The sequence below is a fragment of the Helianthus annuus genome, chromosome 8 (assembly GCF_002127325.2).
Source record: "Helianthus annuus cultivar XRQ/B chromosome 8, HanXRQr2.0-SUNRISE, whole genome shotgun sequence".
NCBI lineage: Eukaryota > Viridiplantae > Streptophyta > Magnoliopsida > Asterales > Asteraceae > Helianthus > Helianthus annuus.
In genome coordinates this window covers 55,489,838-55,510,493 of record NC_035440.2, presented here as the reverse complement: position 1 = coordinate 55,510,493, position 20,656 = coordinate 55,489,838, and the positions used below count along the sequence as shown (strand labels likewise).

At 39.2% G+C, this 20,656-nt stretch overlaps 2 protein-coding genes across 3 annotated transcripts; both read left to right on the top strand.

Moving 5' to 3' along the window:
* The first annotated feature begins 1,651 nt into the window (after positions 1-1,651).
* On the top strand, positions 1,652-5,258 carry LOC110872873 (D-galacturonate reductase-like). Of its 2 annotated transcripts, XM_035976280.1 has the most exons (5): positions 1,652-2,168; positions 2,232-2,592; positions 3,741-3,984; positions 4,572-4,754; positions 4,878-5,258. In XM_035976280.1, exons 2-5 carry the CDS (start codon positions 2,360-2,362, stop codon positions 5,097-5,099), a joined length of 882 nt encoding a protein of 293 aa, XP_035832173.1. In that variant the 5' UTR covers positions 1,652-2,168; positions 2,232-2,359; the 3' UTR covers positions 5,100-5,258. The 2 variants fall into 2 exon arrangements, with proteins under 2 accessions (XP_035832173.1, XP_021977460.1); XM_022121768.2 differs by lacking the exon at positions 2,232-2,592 and having other exon boundaries at positions 1,655-2,168.
* A 1,275-nt stretch (positions 5,259-6,533) lies between these two features.
* LOC110872872 (D-galacturonate reductase-like) lies at positions 6,534-17,622 on the top strand. Its single transcript, XM_022121767.2, has 4 exons — positions 6,534-6,923; positions 7,085-7,331; positions 16,974-17,156; positions 17,243-17,622. Exons 1-4 carry the CDS (start codon positions 6,595-6,597, stop codon positions 17,462-17,464), a joined length of 981 nt encoding a protein of 326 aa, XP_021977459.1. The 5' UTR covers positions 6,534-6,594; the 3' UTR covers positions 17,465-17,622.
* The last annotated feature ends 3,034 nt before the right edge of the window (positions 17,623-20,656 follow it).

The window sequence follows — 20,656 nt, the reverse complement described above, 5'->3', positions numbered from 1 at the left end:
CAACCCTGTGAAGCTCGTTACAAGGAGGAGAGGTGGGGGGGGGGGGGGTTATCCTTATAACCACCTCTGGCATGAGAATAAGAAACGTGTGTGTAAATAGTGAGAGAGTGGGAGAAGTGATCCTTAAACCTGAAGGTGAAGTCCTCTATTTGTAGCCGAAGAGTGTGGAGAAGAAGATGGGCTGATGGGCCTTAGGCTGAACGCCTCAACCAAGGAATATCCTCTTTGTCTACTCTCACACGACCACTAGTGTGTGTAGAGGATCTAGGAGTTGGCGCATGGTGATTGGAGCCATGTGGTCTGAGAGTTTTCCTTGATGTCAGGTTTGTCATCAGCTCTGAGTGGAGATTGTGGAACAGTGAATGGCGTAACCTGATTGGTTACACATTATTGTCGTTTTGTACTGTTTGTCCCCTGCACGATTTGGCTGTCGTGAGTTGTCTGGTCAGGGTTTGGTTCAAGTCGATTGGCTGCAGCTCTTGCCACATGTATTATTTGTACATGCACTAGCTATCATCTACGTCTTTGCGTTTACATAGCTTGCGCCACACAGATAAGAATAATTAAGCGTTGTATTGGTCTTAAGTTGGGTATGATCCTTCGCACGCGCTGCTTACTCGTGGTCGCGCATGAAAAACGCAAGATCTTGGACCATACCCCTTCATTAAACAAACAAAAATGAGGACATATCTGGTTTGTTCATTTATATTCATAAATGCATGCTTATGATTAATTATGTTCCGTTTACGTATGTCTTCGTTTACATATTCATTACAACGTATTAGACAGTTTCACATAGTAACAATGTGTGTCTACGTTTGTTTGAGGGTCACCCTCATATAGGGGTATTCAAAACCGGATATCCAAAAATTCGGATATCCGAAATTTTCGGATACCAGATTTCACTATTCATATCTGTATCCGAAATTTGGATATCCGAAATTCGGATATCCGATCGGATAATGAATCGGATATCCGAATATCCAATTTTTTATTTAATTTTAATTTTTATTATTATATTTTGATATTCGGAACCGGATATTTCGGATAGTTTCGGATATCCGAATATAAGTTTTCGGATATTTTCGGATATTTTTCGGATACTTCGGATACTTTCAGATATCCGAAAAAAAATGAAATTTTCGGATATCCGAAATATCCGAAAAATTTTAAAATTACTATCCGAATCCGAAAATTCGGATATCCCAAATTTCGGATATCCAAATTTTTTGATATTTCGGATTCGTATATCTGATATTTCGGATAAAGATAATTTTGAACACCCCTACTCAGAGGGTGCGTACGTCTTTTTGAGAGCCATCGGCCATGGAAGCTACAAGAAGGTTTAGAAATTAGAAACCTTTGCATATCATTCTTGTGTCTTCATATTAACAATTAACAATTAACAATCGGGTCTATATATTAATTTTGTTTAGCATATCGACAAATGAATAGAAGTAAACAAACACCAACAACCAAGTACATTTTCTTAATAAACAAATACGAATAATAATAATAATATATGCCCGTTGTTTGTTTTCATGTTCAACTTCGGTTAAGGTTAAACAATTAAAATAACTTGTCTCCTATAGACATGATGTGACCATAAGGTTGTCTCCTCTCTATTTATTTAATTGATGAGAGACTGTAAACATAAGAAAAATGTATGTCAATTTTCATTGATTTTACAAACGTTTAAACACTGAAATGTTTGTGTCGTTATTTTCTATGATCCACTATGTATAAAGAAACAAAAAAAAAAGTTATTCCTACAAATCCCATCAGATCACATTCTCTCGAAAATAACCAGTATCAAAGTTGTTGAAAGAAACACCAGAACAAATGTCAAGTATGCCGGAAAAGATGATAAGCTCTGCTGAAGGTCCCCGGCCGGTTCCCGTGATCGCAATGGGTACAGCAACGGAATCAGTCATCGCAGGCATTGAAGCTGTGACACCATCAACTCTGATTGAAGCCATTAAGGCGGGCTACCGTCACTTTGACACAGCAGCGGTGTACAAAACCGAGAAATCGGTCGGGGAAGCTGTTGCAGAAGCTCTCCGGTCGGGCCACATAAACTCCCGATCGGAGATATTTGTCACCACCAAGCTGTGGTGTAACTCGTGTGATCGCCATCTTGTTGTACCTGCCATCAAGCAGAGTCTCAAGTAAGACCTTCTTAAGTTTTATTATTATTGTTATTAGTTTTTAACTTAAAACAAACTATGTAGCCTTGGCTCAACGACCGCTAACCGCCGCACAAAAACCGCTGCGGGTCAACAGCCAAGGTTAGGCTGGTGGGTGTGGAGGAGGGTAGTTCTTTGGGGATAATCCACCACGTAGGGATGAGCCCCAAGAGATGGGCCTGCATACTGGTACGATGAGGACGGGGATGGACCAGAGGAGGTCGATGTGGATAAGGTTAGGCTGGTGGGTGTGGAGGAGGGTAGTTCTTTGTATGTATGTATGTGTGTGTTGGATAAGAAAGCAATGGCCCATCGCGAGCGGCAATGGAGGGATGATGGGGACGGGGACGGACCAGAGGAGGTCGATGTGGACTAGGGATACCGTAATGGCATCTATCCATGCCGGGTATATTCAGTACCATTTCCCATTTTCCTCATTTTTCGGTATCGATATTTATGGGTAAAACATCGGTAAATACTGGTACCGAACCGGTATATTCGGTACTGGTACCACTTTTCCCCATTTTTTGATATTGATGCTTTCGTTACTGGTTCGGTACAGAACGGGTACCATGCTCATCCCTAGTGTGGACAACCCTCGACGGGGCTGGACGTTGCCAACACCCTTTAGTCTTAGAGGCCATGTGGAACAAGTAAAAATGGCCTCTTAGCAATTGCAACACTCGATTACAGTAGTTTGATTACTGATTCTCGATTACCACATTTTAATTACTGAATCGCCGATTTAAGGGTATTTAGGGGTTATTATAATTTATTTCAAGTATTTAAAACTTTAAATGGGCTAAACGGATATTGGATACTGGTATTCGAGTTAAATGATAAGTTGATTAATGAGCAAATGACATATGATTATTTATTTATTAGGCCTCTCTAGAACATCTAATTGTTTTGAACGTCCAACAAAGTTCGGACACCCACGTACTCCTATAGGCAAAAGGCCACCAACGCTTGTGATCCCAGACTAGCACTAGTAACCCAACCTGTCAATAATTTTAAAGGAAACCTACCGCTTGAAGGCCTAAGATTGTGGTAAAACCCTGGCTTATGCGTGACATTTTATCACATAGTTCAATTGCCGATTCTCGATTACCACAACTTGATTGCCGAATCTGTGATTATAAGGTTATTTGGGTTATTATTTTTCGGTTAATGTAATTTATTTTAAGTGTTTAAAATTTTAATAGGCCAAACGGATATCGGGTATTGAGTTAAATGATTAATTGATTAATGGGCTAATGACATATCATTATTTACTTATTGACCTCTCTCTAACTTTCTATTCATATATATTTTAGTGGACCAGCTAATTAATAAAGAGTTTTGTTGGTGTAGCGACTTGCTAATTAATAAAGAGTTTTGTTGGCCGTTCAAAAAAAAAAAAAAAAAATCTTTACCAAACATGATACGATCATTTCAATGTTAATTCCATTATACGAGGTTTTCAGTGTTGCCACTATAATTGGGTTGATCATGGAATCCTAAATTTATACAAAAACATATAACTAGACATTGACAGTTTATAAACCAATGAAGGAACCTGGGACTTGAGTATGTAGATCTGTATCTTATACATTGGCCACTCAAGCTGATCCAGGATGAATTTAGAGGACCGGTCCCAATCGAGTGCATAGCCACGATGGATTTGAAAGCAGTATGGGAAGGAATGGAGGAGTGTCAAACTCTTGGACTCACCAAATCTATTGGTGTCAGCAATTTCTCTTCTAAAAAGATCCAACAAATTCTTTCGTTTGCCAAAATCCCTCCGGCTGTCAACCAGGTGATTTTTCATGTGTAATGAAATAAGATCTTTAAGTCATGTTTTTTCTTCAAAATGAGTTATTTGTTGATGACACACGGGGTCATTTTTTTTTTTCATTTTTGGGTTAGTCGATATCTTAAGTGTCTTGGAGTTAAAAAAAAAAACCGACAAGGATGAGACGTTTTTGTCATTTTTTTTTTTATTTTTGGGTCAGTCGATATCTTATGTGTCCGGGTTTGAAAACACTGGAAACTGAAAACAAAAAGGGACCATTTGTCATCAAAGATTTTGAAAATAATTCATAGAACAAAATAAAAGGTGTTTTATTTGTCGCAGTTAAATCGTTATGTAGGAGAAATAGAGATAGTGATTTCATCTTGATGCTTGGTTCCAAATATTAACACTTGTATTTTATATATAGTATTGGCAACTTCAAGACACATAACATCTTAAATAAGGTTAAAACCGAAAACAAAAAAAGGGTCCCTTTGTCATCAATGATTTTGAAAATATAACCATGATAAGAATTATGATTGTAGAACAAAGTCAAAGTCAATGCCAAAGTTAAAATGGTGTAACTAACATCAACTGTTTTTGGTTTGGAGATTGAGATGAACCCAAATTGGCAACAGAAAAAAATAACAGAGTTTTGCAAAGCGAACGGCATCCTTGTAACTGCTTACTCCCCGCTAGGTGCATTTGGCAATAGATCATGGGGACATAACCGTGTCATGGAATGTGATATTCTTCAAAATATTGCCAAGTCTAAAGGGAAGACAGTGGCTCAGGTACTCTTGATATTTATAGTTATGTACTTATGTTTTAAGAAACAAAATGCAAGTATTAGATCAAAATGATAACATACTAATAGGTTTATATCAAATGTTTAATACTATGGTACTGAAATGCAGATTTCTTTAAGATGGTTATATGAGCAAGGTGTAAGTATAGCAGTTAAGAGCTTCAACGTAGAAAGGATGAAGCAGAACCTTGACATCTTTGATTGGTCGTTGACTCAGGAGGAATTGAAGAAAATCGACCAAATTCCTCAGCGAAGGCATGTTTATCTAATTGGAACAATGGCGCTTGAGCATAATGATATAATGGATGAGATTGATGCAGAGCTTGATTGAAAAATAATCTGATTAGAAAGTAGTTGTTAAAGATTATGCAATAATGCCTACTTTCTTAAGATACCATCAGTTTGGCTTTATCCTTGTCTACAAATTGCTTGTCCACATTGCAACAATGTGAGCAGATTTCCACAACTAAATTTTAAAATTGTTTACATATTTGACCCTCGGAGATAAGTTATAACCAGAATATAGACGGGCATATAATTTACACGGGTCAAAGTCGCTTGTAGTTTGTAAGCTGAGAATGCGCAATTTTGAAGTTTATATTCATAAGTTTCTTAGAAAATAAATTGGATGATTAGAGAGACTAAAATACACTAGTATAGAAGGGAGCAAGAGATGCAATATGCAATAGCTAAAAGGTGTGGTTCTTTGCCCTTTAGGTTGACCCGCACCTCTTGTCCCCAATTTCTACCCCCAGGAATTCACTTCCGTCCATCCAAAATTGCCAAAATAATCTTGCGGACCCATATAAACATCAACCGGTTTTTAGAGCTGTTACATGCAGTGGCGGAACTATCCTAAAAATTTAGGGGTATTCTAATTTTTTTAGGATCAGGGGCATACTTTATATAACGGAGACGAAGTTGAGGAGTATTTTTACACTACGGAAATGGAGTTAAAAGGTAATTTTCCCGTACTACCCCAACTAACGCTCTAACTCCACCCCTAGTTAGATGGGTGGGTTAGGTGCGTTTGGCATCGGGACATGATGAGTATTTTTGGTAGAGTGTGAAACGGGCTAGATTGGATTGATCCTAAACAAAATTTTTATCCAAAATTATTTGATTTACCGTAAACAATTGGTCTGTCAAACATCACCAATTAATACTTTATTAACCATCACTTGTGCTCTAGTGGTGGTCACATGTATTTAAGTTCCATTTTGGGGGCGGGTGAGTTTTTCTCTCCAAGTCTCAAGTTCGAATATGGGTGATAGGGGTTTGTCATTGAGGGGTTTAAATCGGGGATCTATTGTGCGAGGAGACTCTCTAGCGTGAACCCGGTTAAGACAACGTATGATAAACCTCCCAACACTCACGAATAATTCACACCTTTCAAAAAAAATTTTATTATTTCAGTCATAATTCACTTTAGCCCACTTTGATCCCATTGGGGTTTATATGTTAATTAACCTTATCTAAAATTATTTGATTTTCCATAAACAGTTGGTCTGTCAAACGTCACCAATTAATACTTTATTATTTCAGTCATAATACACTTTAGCCCACTTTGATCCCATTTGGGTTTATATATTAATTAACTCTTTTAGAATATTGGGCAGATATAATAATTACTAATAAAAAATTTAAAAATATGTTTGGTTAAGTTAACCTATGTTTGGTCCGAGTTTGGTTAAGGCTAAAATTTTATAGACTAAATGTTTTTGTCTCATATGCATTAACAATTACAAGTCTGATCCTACAAATCGCACAAGATCACTTCCTCTCAAAAATCAGTATCAAACCTCTTAGAAGAAACACCAATAACGATGGTGATTACTATTCCGGAGATGATGATAACCTCTTCCGAAGGTCCCCGTCCCGTTCCCGTGATTGCAATGGGTACTGCAGTGGAATCAGTCATCACAGGCATTGAAGTGGTGACACCATCAACTCTGATTGAAGCCATTAAGGTCGGCTATCGTCACTTTGACACAGCAGCCGTATACCAAACCGAGAAATCCGTAGGGGAAGCCATTGCAGAAGCTCTCCAGTCGGGACTCATAAAGTCCCGATTGGGGTTATTTATTACCACCAAGTTGTGGTGTAACTCGTGTGACCGCCATCTTGTTGTACCTGCCATCAAGCAAAGTCTTAAGTAAGAACTTATTAATTTCTAACATTATACAATGTTTTAAAATCCCGGTTTTTGGTTTATAAATACAAATGGGTTCCAGTTACTTCCTGGCCCGGTTTCTATATATTTTATACCGTTAAAAAACAAATAACTAGGCATTAACAGTTTGTCAACTAATGAAGGAATCTGGGACTAGAGTATGTCGATCTGTATCTTATACATTGGCCACTCAAACTTAATATCCAAGATGATTTTAAAGGCAACGTTCCGAGCGAGGGCATAGCCGCGATCGATATGAAAGCAGTATGGGAAGGAATGGAGGAGTGTCAAACTCTTGGACTCACCAAATCCATTGGTGTCAGCAATTTCTCTTCTAAAAGGATCGAACAAATTCTTTCATTTGCCAAGATCCCTCCGGCTGTCAACCAGGTGATCTTCCCTCATGTGTATTGAAATAAGATCTTTAAGCCATAAATTTTCTTCAAACATCGGTTATTTCTTGATTATGACAAATGGGGTATTTTTTTTATTATTGGTTAGGTGATATCTTCTGTCTTTGGTTTTAAAAAACTAACTTGGATGGGGTGTTTTGTCCTGTAGCAGTTATAGTTTCTATATGAGATAGTGATTGATTTCACCTTGATAGTTGGTTAGTTTCTATATGAGATAGTGATTGATTTCACCCTTGATAGTTGGTTCAAAATTAGCAAGTTTGGTATGATATTTTAGGTATTGATAAGTCAAAGATAAAGAATTTGCTACCTTAGATAGCGGCTAAAATTGTAAACAAGGAAATGCCCCACTTGTGTATACATATTTTTTTTTTTTTGAAAGGAAAACTTCATTCAAACGAAAAAACGACCAGCCCGAAACAAAAAACAACGGGCGGCCAACCCCAACAAAAAACCGACTAAAACATCACCTATACAAATTTATACCAACTATCCCAAGAAACATCTATATACTTTGATCTATTTTTAAACCACAAAAACCCAAGCGACTTAATCGAGCTAAAAATCTCCTCGACCTTTGGAATACCTCCGCAAAAAACAGCCTCATTCCTAGCCCTCCAAATCAGCCAACAAGTGATAATGACGATACCTTGAAAAGCCAGCTGATACTTCCCTTTTAATCCACTGTGAAGGTGAGCTTGAAGGATATCTTTAAAGGAAAACGCCATAAGAAAAGGAACCTTACACCAGTTGCAAACCTTCATCCAAACCGCCGTAGAGAAACCACACGCCGTGAACAAATGAACCGCCGTCTCATCACCCGCTTCACATAACGGACAGCACACCTCGGGAATCTGAATATTTCTTTTAGACAGCTCCACCCTAGTAGGCAGCCTTTCCATCTCAGCCCTCCAAGCGAACACATTACATTTAAGGGGAATCCACTTGCACCACACCCAAACAAACCTATCTCCCACGGGAAAAACAGGATCCAAAAGCCGTTTAAGAGAGCTGACGCTAAACTCCCCCGCTTCGCCATCCACCCAACTCCACTTATCACACCCTTCAGAAAGCACAACATCACGAAGGAGCGAACATAAGGACAACCATTCCGCTAGCTCAACGGAACTAGACGGCGTTCTCTTCCATTGCCACGCCGCCCCTGGATTGGAGATAGGCAAGACAATCCGACTCCGGATGACACACCTCTTATCTAACTCTAAAGCAAACAGATTCGGAAAACGAATCCTGAGTGGATCCTCCACCAGCCAAGGATCCAACCAAAAACGCAAATCCTTACCGTCTCCAACAACCCCTTTCATAAACCGCCAAAAGAAAACCTCCTGTCTAACCGGCCTAACCGCCAACTTAGCAATATTCGCCCAAACACCCCCCAGCGAAGGCTTGAAGGGAATAAATTCCTAGCTCCTATTGTTCTCGTGGATCGCAGACACAACTCTCACCCACAAGTTATTCTTTTCAGCTTTGAACCTCCAAACCCACTTTAAAACCAACGACTTATTAATAGAGCCCAACTTCCGCAACCCTAAACCACCTTTATCTACCGGGCACGCCACCCGATCCCAAGAAACCCAACTCATTTTTTTCTCCCTCGACCCACTCCACAAGAATCTTCTGATAATCGTTTCTAACTGTTTTACCACCCCCACTGGAGCTTTATATAAAGAGAAAAAATAATTAGGAAGACACTCGAGAACCGCCTTAATAAGAGTAATCCTTCCTCCCCACGAAAGGACCGAAGCCTTCCAAAGCGAAAGCCTAGACTCAAAGATATCCACAACGGGCTTCCAATTGTTGATCCGATTCATGTTGGCTCCCACTGTCAAACCCAAATACTTAAAGGGTAACTGATCCGACTTACAACCAACCAAAGCCGCCATCGAGTCCACCTCAGCAGCACTAACCCCTATTCCATAGATGTTCGACTTAGCAAGGTTAATTCTAAGCCCCGAACATATATGAAAACCTCTCAAAATTCTAACCACATTCATAATACTACTATCCGACCAATCCCCAATAACCAAAGCATCGTCCGCATAGAGCAGGTGAGACAGAATTGGACTGTTCTTAGGGAGCTTAACCCCGGAAATAGCCCCAATCGCCACAGCCTTCTCAAGGCAGCACGATAAAACCTCCATAACAATAAGAAAACGAAACGGAGACAAGGGATCCCCTTGCCTCATCCCTTTAAAGCACTGGAAATCAAAGGTGGGAGAACCATTCACCAAAACCGCTGCCCTAGCCGACTCAAGAATCCCCTGAACCCACCGACACCATAGCGGAGGAAAACCCATCTGAGACATCGCCAAGGAAACGAACCTCCAATTGACACTATCATACGCCTTCTCAAAGTCCAGTTTTAACAGACACGCTTGCTTCTTACTCTTTTTCAACCAATTAATAACTTCATTAATAATGAGAGGGCCATCCTGAATAAATTTCCCCTTTAAAAAGGCAGACTGATGTACCGAAATGACCGAGGGAAGGACCTTCTTAAGACGATTGGCTAGAACCTTAGAGATGACTTTGTTAATCGCCCCAACCAGACTTATTGGCCGATAGTCACTCAGACTTGTCGGATCCTTAACTTTCGGAATAAGCGAAATGAAAGCCGAAGCACAGCCTCTACTCACCGCTCCCGAAGAATAAAAGTCATTCAAAACCTCCACAAAATCAGACTCGAAAATCTCCCAAAAAAACTTAATAAACTTAAAATTCAGCCCATCCGGACCCGGAGCCCGGTCCCCTCCACAATCTGACACAGCGGCCCTGATCTCCTCCACCGAGAAACGACCGACCAGCGAGTCTGCCTCCTCCGGACTGAGTTTCTTGATATTGTCGCACACGACTGACGGCCTAATTTCCATCTCCTCCTTAAACTTATCCCGAAAAAACTGAAATACGTTCTTTTTTACCAACGAAGGCTTAGAACACCACGACCCATTGATACGTAACCCAGGGATCCAATTGCTAGCTTTCCTGCAATTAATCATAGAATGAAAAAATTTGGAGTTCTCATCCCCCGCTTTAGCCCACTTAACCCGAGACCTCTGTTTCAGGTCTTTAGTTTTATTCACCTCTAATTCATAGAGTAGTCGTTTATTTTCAGCCAAAATCCACTCCTCCTCCTCCCCCAACTCTCTATCCTCCATGAAAACCTCCAACTCCTCTAATTCCGATCTAGCCTTAGCTTCCACCTCTCCTTCCTGCTTCAACATCTCATCCCTCCACCCTTTAACCCGGTTCCGAATAAATTCGAACTTTTTTAACTACCGCAAATCCGCTGGCCCAACCCACTCAAAAGAACTAGCAGCCGATCTAACCGTCTCCTCAAAACCAGGGCGGCCAACCACGAATCGAACACCCTAAAAGGCTTTGGGCCGAAGTTGGAATCTTTAGTGATAAGCACAAGAGGACAGTGATCCGGAAACTCCTTAGGCAGGACTCTCAGACACGCTCCAGGCCACTGCTCAAAAAACCCAGAACAAACAAGCATCCTATCAATTTTACTCAATTTTCTGCCCTCGCCTGCCCATCTCGTAAATTTCCTATCTTTCATATTATACTCAAGCAACCCGGCATTGAAAATGAAAGAATTGAACAATCTCGCACAACTATGATTGAACCGACAGTTAATCCTTTCTTCCGGAGACCGCACCGCATTAAAATCACCTAGTAAAATCCATAAACCCGGAGCACCACTGATCTCTCCCAGTAACTTATCCCATAAAACTCTTTTACCTGGAGTATCCTGTGGAGCATATACATTAACTACATTCACCAACTGCCCATCCCCCTTCATCTTACCGCTAATAATAAGAAAATTCCTGTCCTTCACCACCCCTACCATATCGAAAAAGCTTTTATCCCACATGCTAATTAACCCCCCTGAAAGACCAGACGACTCCACCCACTCAAAACCAACATCTTTCCTCCCCCAAAATTTCGAAACAGTCATGCCATTAAGGGACGAACATTTCGACTCCTGAATACCCACAAAACTAACACCAAATTTACTAATAATCCCTCTAATCCACCTCGCTTTCTCATCACCCCCTAACCCTCTAACATTAAGAGATAAGAAATTCATGATCGAACAACATTAATACCTTTGTTCAAGATAACCTTCTTCACCAAATCTTCTTGATTGTTCAAATCCATACCCACCCGGACCGCTACCTGAACCGTAGCCCTAGCTTCCATATCCGACGCCGAATCCCGCACAGCATCATCACCCATAGTCTCTCCAACGCAACCCACTGAACCAACCGGATCTTGGGGACAAAAAGACGGCGACGCCTCTGAATTCGCCCTATGATTTAGATCGATAGGAAACCCACCTTCCTCCCTCTCCTGTATATCCACCGACTTCCTACCCAAGACTGCACCAGTAGAACAACTATTCTCCTTATCTTTGTTAATACCCAATAATTGATCCAGTGAAAAAGGGTCACTATCCTCTCCAAACTGGGCTCTATTTCTTTTAGAAGGCCTGGCCCGCTCACAAGAATCACCCACCAAAGATGGGCTCCCACCAATATCCAGATTATGGCCCATCCCCGAATTTTTTCTATGCCTTTTTGTCTTCTTGCGAGCCTTGAAAGAAAAAACACCTTGATTCCTTACCCCACCTCTTCTGACATCCTCCCCTAGATCCAAGAAAGCATCATAATTAAAAACATTCCCTAACTCACCCCCACCTTCCTTGGGAACCGCATTAGAGACTTCAACTTCCACCGAACCCTCATTCCCCATGCACGTCTCTTCATTAACCTCTTGCCCACTTTCAAAATTCCCGGACTCCGGCATCCGACCCACCGGAGACGACGCCATCTCCGAAGAACGGGTATCCACATCTTCCTCCACCACCCTCACACAATCCGGAACCCACTCTTCCTGCTCCTCTCCGACCCAAACCCTGTAATTCCTGTTATTCCACGAAATCTTCACTTCTTCGCTAATCCGCTTCACCTCTCCCACTAGCACTCCCACCTTGTTAACCGTAAGAACCTTGTCGCCCGCACCAGCCGCATCAGTATACAATACTTTCCCAAAAAGGCCTCCAACCATCTTAACCACATCAGGTTCAAGAAGATGTAAAGGAATCCCGAACACTTTCAACCATGCAACCCGATCCATAGGCATTGACTGACCTTCCCATACACTAACATTTGACATCCATGGACCCCAGATATCCCGAGAGTCCACGAACTTCCTAGCCGCTGCTCCATCTCCAAAAGAAACTAATAAAGTTAATCCACCCAAGTACTGAATTTTATCAAACTTAAACTTGGCCAACCGGAGAAGGCGATCAAAATCCACCAGAGTTTCTAAGTCCACTGTCCTCCCCACCACAGCTAACCCATACAACTCCTGGAACGCAGCGGTCTCAACCGAAACCACCACCGATTTAAGACCCAAAAAATTCTCCACCTTCTGCCCATTGCCCGAGCCCCTGCTACTACTCCCCACCCCCTTTCCAGCCCCCAAAACATCACTGTACGACCTCGAATCTCTGAAGTTGAACTCCCTAAAAACCCCACCCTCCTGAACCGGCTTACGCACCTGCTGATCACCCCCTTGAACATTGGACTGACCAGAGTTCTCGACAGCAAACTTCGCTATATTAACCTTTAACTTGAAGTCACCCATCCTAACACCCCGCATCTCCTTTTCCAACTCGAGCTTGTCCTTAACATTCTTAAAACTGGCGAAACCAAACCTACTCCCCGTTTTGTCCCTTTTCTTTGCCACATACGTACCCGACAACTCTCCAAAACTTTCCAAACAGCACCTCAGTTCCCAGGGAGTACAACCTTCCGGGAGATTGGAGACGAAAAATTTAGTGAGGTTCAAACCCCCACCGGAGTCCATAGACAGCCCTCACAGAAAAACGAAGAAAAAAGATAACCAGAGAGACACCGATGAGATGCAAAATCGTGCTAACAAACTCGTTATGATCAGTCGGCCGATAAACCAACGATCAATCACTGGCTGTTATACACCGCCTGCGCCGCCACCCAAGAAAACAGACCAAACGAAGAAGAAAAGGGGAGCAAAGAAAGGGAATCACCAGAGGATACAGAACTGTGCTAACAATCTCGTTATGATCACCCGGAAGAGGTTCCGATGATCAATCACCGGCTGTTATACACTGCCTGAGGCCGCCGGCAGAAACCCTTGTGTATACATATTTAATCACCCATAAACCATATGTGCATGAACAATGGTGTGGTTTTTGGTGTTTTTTTGGGGAGAGAGAAGGGAGAGGTGGATGATAGAGGGGGGTGAGGTAAATGTGAAGGAGTGAGAAAGTTATTGAAGAAGAGTTTTTTAAAAAAAAGTTCAAACTATTCATACACCCTATGTGACTCTTTGCACACCATTTGCCTTGTATATACCTTGTATACGCCTATACGGGGCATATAGGGTTACATCAAACTCAGTGTCTGACTTATGTCAATTCTGGTTTGACTGCTCTTATAAGTCGCGTACAGGCCTATATGTGGCGTTATCTGACCCCTTGTATAGGTCTTGTATATGACTCATGCCCCATATATGCCACGTATAGGCCTATAGGCATATACAAGACCTATAGGGAACCTATACAAGACTTATACTATACATTATACGATATTATAAGATACGGTACAACACCCGTATAGGCCAATAGGTGTGATTTATGTCCCGTATAGGCCTATACAAGATTTATACGAGACTTATTATACGATACGATACAATACGATACTATATGATACGATACAACACCCATATAGGCCTGTAGGTATAGCATAGGTCCCGTATAGACATATAAGCCTATTCAAGACCTATACGAGACTTATACTACACTATACGATACAATATGATGCAATACGATACGATACTATAAGATACGATACATACGATACGATACTATAGGCCTATACAACACCCGTATAGGCCTGTAGGTGTAGTATAGGTCCCGTATAGGCCTATACAAGACCTATACGAGACTTAGACTACACTTACCATACGATACGAGACTATAGCATACGATACAACACTCGTATAGGCCTGTAGGTGTAGTATTGATCTTGTATAGGACTATAGTATGGTTTAGGTCCCGTATAGGCCTACAGGCATATACAAGACCTATAGGGGACTATACGAGACTTATACTATACACTATACGATACAATATGATATGCTACAATACGATACCATACTATAGGATATGATAAAACACCCGTATACGCCTATAGGTGTAGTATAGGTCTCGTGTAGGATTATTTGTGTGGTTGAGGTCCCGTATAGGCCTATACGGGTGTTGTATCGTATCGTATTGTATTGTATCGTATAATATAGTGTAGTATAAGTCTCGTATAGGCATCGTATGGGCGTATGGATGTAGTATCGTATCATATAGTATAGTATAAGTATCGTATAGGTCCCATATAGGTCTTGTATATGCCTATAGGCTTATACAGGGCCTAAGCTACACCTATAGTGCTATATGGGACCTATAATACACCTATAAGGCTATACGGGTGTTGTATCATATCTTATAGTATCGTATTGTATCGTATCGTATAGTGTATAGTATAAGTCTCGTATAGGTTCCCTATAGGTCTTGTATATGCCTATAGGCCTATACATGAACTAAACCACACCACACCTGTAGTCCTATACGGGACCTATACTACACCTACAGGCCTATATGGGTGTTGTATCGTCTCTTACAGTATTGTATCGTATAGTGTATAGTATAAGTCTCGTATAGGTCCCTTATAGGTCTTGTATATGCCTATAGGCCTATACATGACCTAAACCACACCTGTAGTCCTATATGGGACATATACTACACCTACTGGCCTATACGAGTGTTGTATCTTATCCTATAGTCTCGTAGCGTATTGTATCATATCGTATAGTGTAGTATAAGTCTCGTATAGGTCCCCTATAGGTCTTGTATAGGCCTATTGGCATATACGGGACCTAAACTACACCTATTATAATTAATATGATTTTTGTATAATTAATATTAGTGTTATTATAATTAATATGATTTTTGTATAATTAATATTAGTGTTATTATAATTAATATGAGTTTTTTTTATAATTAATATTAATGTTATTGATGTTAGTATGAGTCTTTTTATAATTAATATAAGTGTTATTGATCTTAAAAAGAGAAAACAAAAAAAATATAAATATACGCCGCATACAAGGCTAGACTAGGCGTCTAGTGTGGCCCAAAAAACCATTTTAGCCATGTGATGCCCCTAGTCTAGCCCTAACTCAGGGGTATAACAATCTTTTAAACAACCCTAGACGCCCAGTTTTGCCCTGTCAGCCCAGCCTTGATCATATGAGTTTTTTATAATGAATATTAGTGTTGTTGATCTTAAAAAGAGAAAAGAAAACAATATATGCCACGTACAGGGCAACTGGGCATCTAGTGTGGTCCAAAAGACCACGCCCCAGGTCTAGCCCTAACTCATAGGTATAATAGTCTTTTAAACAACCCTAGACGCCCAGTCTTGCCCTGAAGTTTAAAATTAAAAAAAAAAGAAAATGGGAAATTACCATTTTAGCCTTGAGACACCCCCAGTCTAGGCCTAACTTAAGGATAAAATGGTAATTTACCATTTATAAAAGTGTTTTAAATAAAAAAAACTCCCTTTATATACATACGCCTCATACATGCGTATACGAGGCATATATGAGAGGCAAAAAAGACCAATTTATCCATGGTACAACCCCAAATCAGGGATAAAATGGTCTTTTTCGTCTATACGCGCCGTATAGGACTATATGAGGCATATAAGACAAAATATGACATAGTCAGATATTCTCTTCTCTTGAAAGTTGAAAAAGGTTATACGCGACGTATAGACCTATATGAGGCCTATACGAGGGTGTATGAATAACACTTGGGTGTGTAAATATGTAGCCCTAAAAAGAGGAATGTGAAGGGGGAGATAGGAGAGAAATGGTAGTTTTTATGGAGAGAGAAAAGTTATTGGTGAGGCAAAAGAGAGAAAGACTACATGTTTCACGTAGGCGTTGTGGGTTCTCTAAGAGGGTTTATGATGGTAGAATAAAGCACTGTTTTCAGACCCGGACCGGGAACTAGAAGTTGAGCCGGTCCGGGTCATGGTATCGGGCCGGAAATGCCTTGAACCGGCGACCCGACGGTTGGACCGGGAATCCGGCTGGTCGGGCCGGTTTTTTATATATTTTTTCAGATCTAACCCTATTATTTTTTATAATATTTACGATAGCTTCCGGTTCTTACGTCCGGTCCAACCGGTTGGACCACTGAACCGATAAGAAGAACGGTTCGACGTCCGGTCTGGTTCTGAAAACATTTAGAATAAAGTAATATGTGATAATTAGTTACTGCACCTTGATAGTTGGTTCAAAATCTTAAAACACTTGCATTGTATTTTTAGTATGGGCGACTCCAAGAACTAGAAGTTGCCATCTTAGATAAGTTCTAAACCTGAAAAAAAAAACCTCCCATTGATTGCATCAAGGATTTTGAAAAGAATCTATTATGATGGTAGAATAACTTAAAATGATGTAGCAACTAACATCATTTTTATCTGGTTTGAAGATTGAGATGAACCCACATTGGCAACAGAAAAAAATCATTGAGTTTTGCAAAGTGAATGGCATCCTTGTAACTGCTTACTCCCCATTAGGAGGGGCTGGCAATAACGTATTGGGACATGATCGTGTCATGAAATGTCATGTTCTTCAAGACATTGCCAAGTCTCGAGGGAAGACATTGGCTCAGGTACTCTTGACTAACTAATATCTACCATCAACTTTATATGTATGTTGTCAAACTGGTTATATTTATATTACTGTATTGACATGCAGATTTCTTTAAGGTGGTTGTATGAGCAAGGTGTAAGTATAGCAGTAAAGAGCTTCAACACAGAAAGGATGAAGCAAAACCTTGACATCTTTGACTGGACGTTGACTGAGGAGGAATTATACAAAATTGACCAGATTCCTCAGCGTAGACATTTTTATTTAATTGGAACAATGGTGACTGAGCATAACGATATAATGGCTGAGATTGATGCGGAGCTTGATTGAAGAATTGATTTCATTAGCAAAAGCTAGCAGATGTTCAAGATTATTTATTCTTATGATATCACCACTTTGTTTGTATGCTTATCTACAGATCATTATTTACAGAAGTATATTACAATATATTCGATAACTTGCAACAATGTGATAACTTTTGATTGGTTTCTGTTCTCTAGGTCTTAGCGAACATTAAGCTAAAAAAGATAAGACTATCTTCATCGCTTCTGAAGTTATGCGCCCGAGATGATGTGGATTTTGTCCTTAGTTACAGGCCCATTAAAGTGCATCCTAAATTGAAATAAAATCCGACTACAAGGGCACTGTTTGTTTTGGTTCTTGTGCAATAAAGCCATGTTTATTAATTATTTTTTCAACCAACCCATTACAATAAATCAAATTCATTCATTTTCAATTAATTTTCAAATTTTGTTTCAATTGAATTCAGTAAGTAACTGTCCCATATGGACTTTATTTTATTTGCTTATGTACCAGCTCAATTTTATATGGAGAGTTCATATGACAGACTACTTGGAATTTAAAGAGAAAAAAAAAATACTTTACATCTCGACTGCCCACATGGACCCGGTTCAAAAAGCCCGACATGACACTGAGTGTGCTAGGATTAAGGCAAAGTATAACATGGATTGATCGAGAGTAGTTTATGTTTATTTTTAAAATGTTTGTTTTTAAATCTAGTTTACTTTTGTTTTTAGGTAATGCAATTTCTATGTTTTTATGTTTATTTTTATTTTACTTAAATTATTTTTCTTAGTTATCTAATCATTTAATTTATTTGAAAATATTTTAATAATTTAAGTAAGTGAACTTAAAAAAATAGATAAACTTAAATAAAAAATGGGTGATGATGTGGAAAATGTAAGGATATGTAAGGATGTTTGTATGGTTGGAGATAAAATTGGTGGTTTTTAAGGATTTGCAAATCTTCATACAATATAAACTCATCAATCATTCAATCAAATATATAAATACTAAAAATCCATAATACTACGATAATTGTTATGAAATAGATAAAACAAATTAACAAAAATAGTGTAGCAAAAAGATCAAATTATCGAACCTACTTGCTAAGTGAACAATGTGGTTCTTCTAGCGTTTTTTGAAGCAAAGCTCTCAATCAACTCCTTGTAATCCATAGTATCTAATATTTCACTTTCGATAGAAATTGTTGCCAACCCGTTTAGCCTTTCTTGTGACATTGTAGAACGTAAATAGGTCGTCAACAACTTCAACTTTGAGAAATTTCTTTCTGTGGATGCCACGGTTACCGGAATTGTCAACAATACTTTATATGCATTTATAGCATTAGGATAAGTAGTACTGAGTTGGAAGATATAGTCTAATAAAAAGGGTTGTCAATGTGTCTCGGTAAAAATGTCTTAATCAACTTCAACTTCGTATACAGGCCCTTATTTTTGTTTAGACTAGTCACCTGGGCTTGTTAATTGGGACATTTTTTAAAACTTTTAAATAGGTCCTTAATTAAAAAACTTTGGGTCTTTTAACAGGCCCTTATTTATACAAACATCCAAAATTATATATATATATATATATATATATATATATATAGGGTGGGGTTCTAGAGAGAACACTTGTGTATTTGCGAACTGAGTGAACAAATCCTGTCCATTGATCTACACACGTGTATGACTAGGATTAGTTCACTCAGTTCGCAAGCTACACTAGTGTTCACTCTTGAACCTAATCCTATATATATATATATAACTTTTAAAATTTTTTTGTGCCCTATATTTATTTACAAACTCTTACTAGCTAAGAACTCCATGGTCTTCTAAACTCCATAACTACCAAGTAGTTCCTATAGCTATCTCATTGATTACCAGTGAAAAGTATAATCAAAACGACGTTAGCTATATGCTGTTGAGCTCAGGTACGTTAGGCACTTTACAAAATGATCACATTAACTGCAGCTATATGCTGGTGAGCTCAGGTACATTATACAATTTACAAAATAATCACATTAATAGTTGTGCATACACAATATGGGTTATGACTATTGTATTGGTTATCCCATAACCACTACACAACTGACACACTGACTCCTAGTAGTGTCACCACAACCATCATGCAGGTATGGAATCTATTATTGAGCACATGGTACCCCATACCGAGAGTCCTAGCTTTATTTCAATTTTTCTTAAAATATCCATTATGCATACAAGGATCCTTTATACTCCACAAATATACGCATATTGCAACATTCTTACTTATTACAATTCGGACACAATGAGTATCAGGGGCGGCCCTGGGGGTGGGCGGGGAGGACCACTGGCCAGAGCCCGAGATTCTGAAGGGCACCATTTAAAAAAATCTGATATATATATTTTATAGTTTATTTTAAAGAGCATAGCCATAGTTGAAATGATGAGAAGAGAAAAACGAAGCTGGAAAAATTTGTCGACGACGGCTCCGGGAGGAAAGTAGAGAAGCGGCTCTCCATATCTTCTTCATGAAGAAGAAAGAAAAACCTATAATCTAATATGAATCATGTTGGTCCTTTATATATTTTAAGCCAAAGCCCAGAACATAGATAACTTAAACACACTGACGGTTACTTAGAGATTTTTACCATAACTAAAAAAAACCTGAGGTGTAAAACTTCAACAAGTATATTTACCGTTTATGTTTTGCTTATTAATTTATTCAATTAACGATTAAACTGCCAAAATGGTACCTGAGGTTTGGTCACTTTAGCCACTTTATTCCAAAACTCAAACCCCGTTTATGTTTTGCTTATTAATTTATTCAATTAACGATTAAACTGCCAAAATGGTACCTGAGGTTTGGTCACTTTAGCCACTTTATTCCAAAACTCAAACCTTTTGAATCTAAGTCCCTGTGGTTTCAATTTTGCTGTCATTTTCAATCAAAAGCAAAATCTGGTCAGATTTTCAGTTAACATCCATTTTTTTTTTGTCTTTTTCCTTGCTTTTATTGAAGAGCAAAATGGTCAGATTTTTTAGTTTGTTATAATAAAACGTTAAAAGACCAATTTTCCTTTCATTAAAAGGGAGAAAAAAGACAAAAAAGCTGGATATTAACTGAAAAAACTGACCAGATATTGATTTTGGATGAAAATTGCAACATAATTGAAACCACAGGGACCCAGATTCAAAAGGTTTGAATTTTGGATTAAAGTGGAAAAAATGACCAAACCCC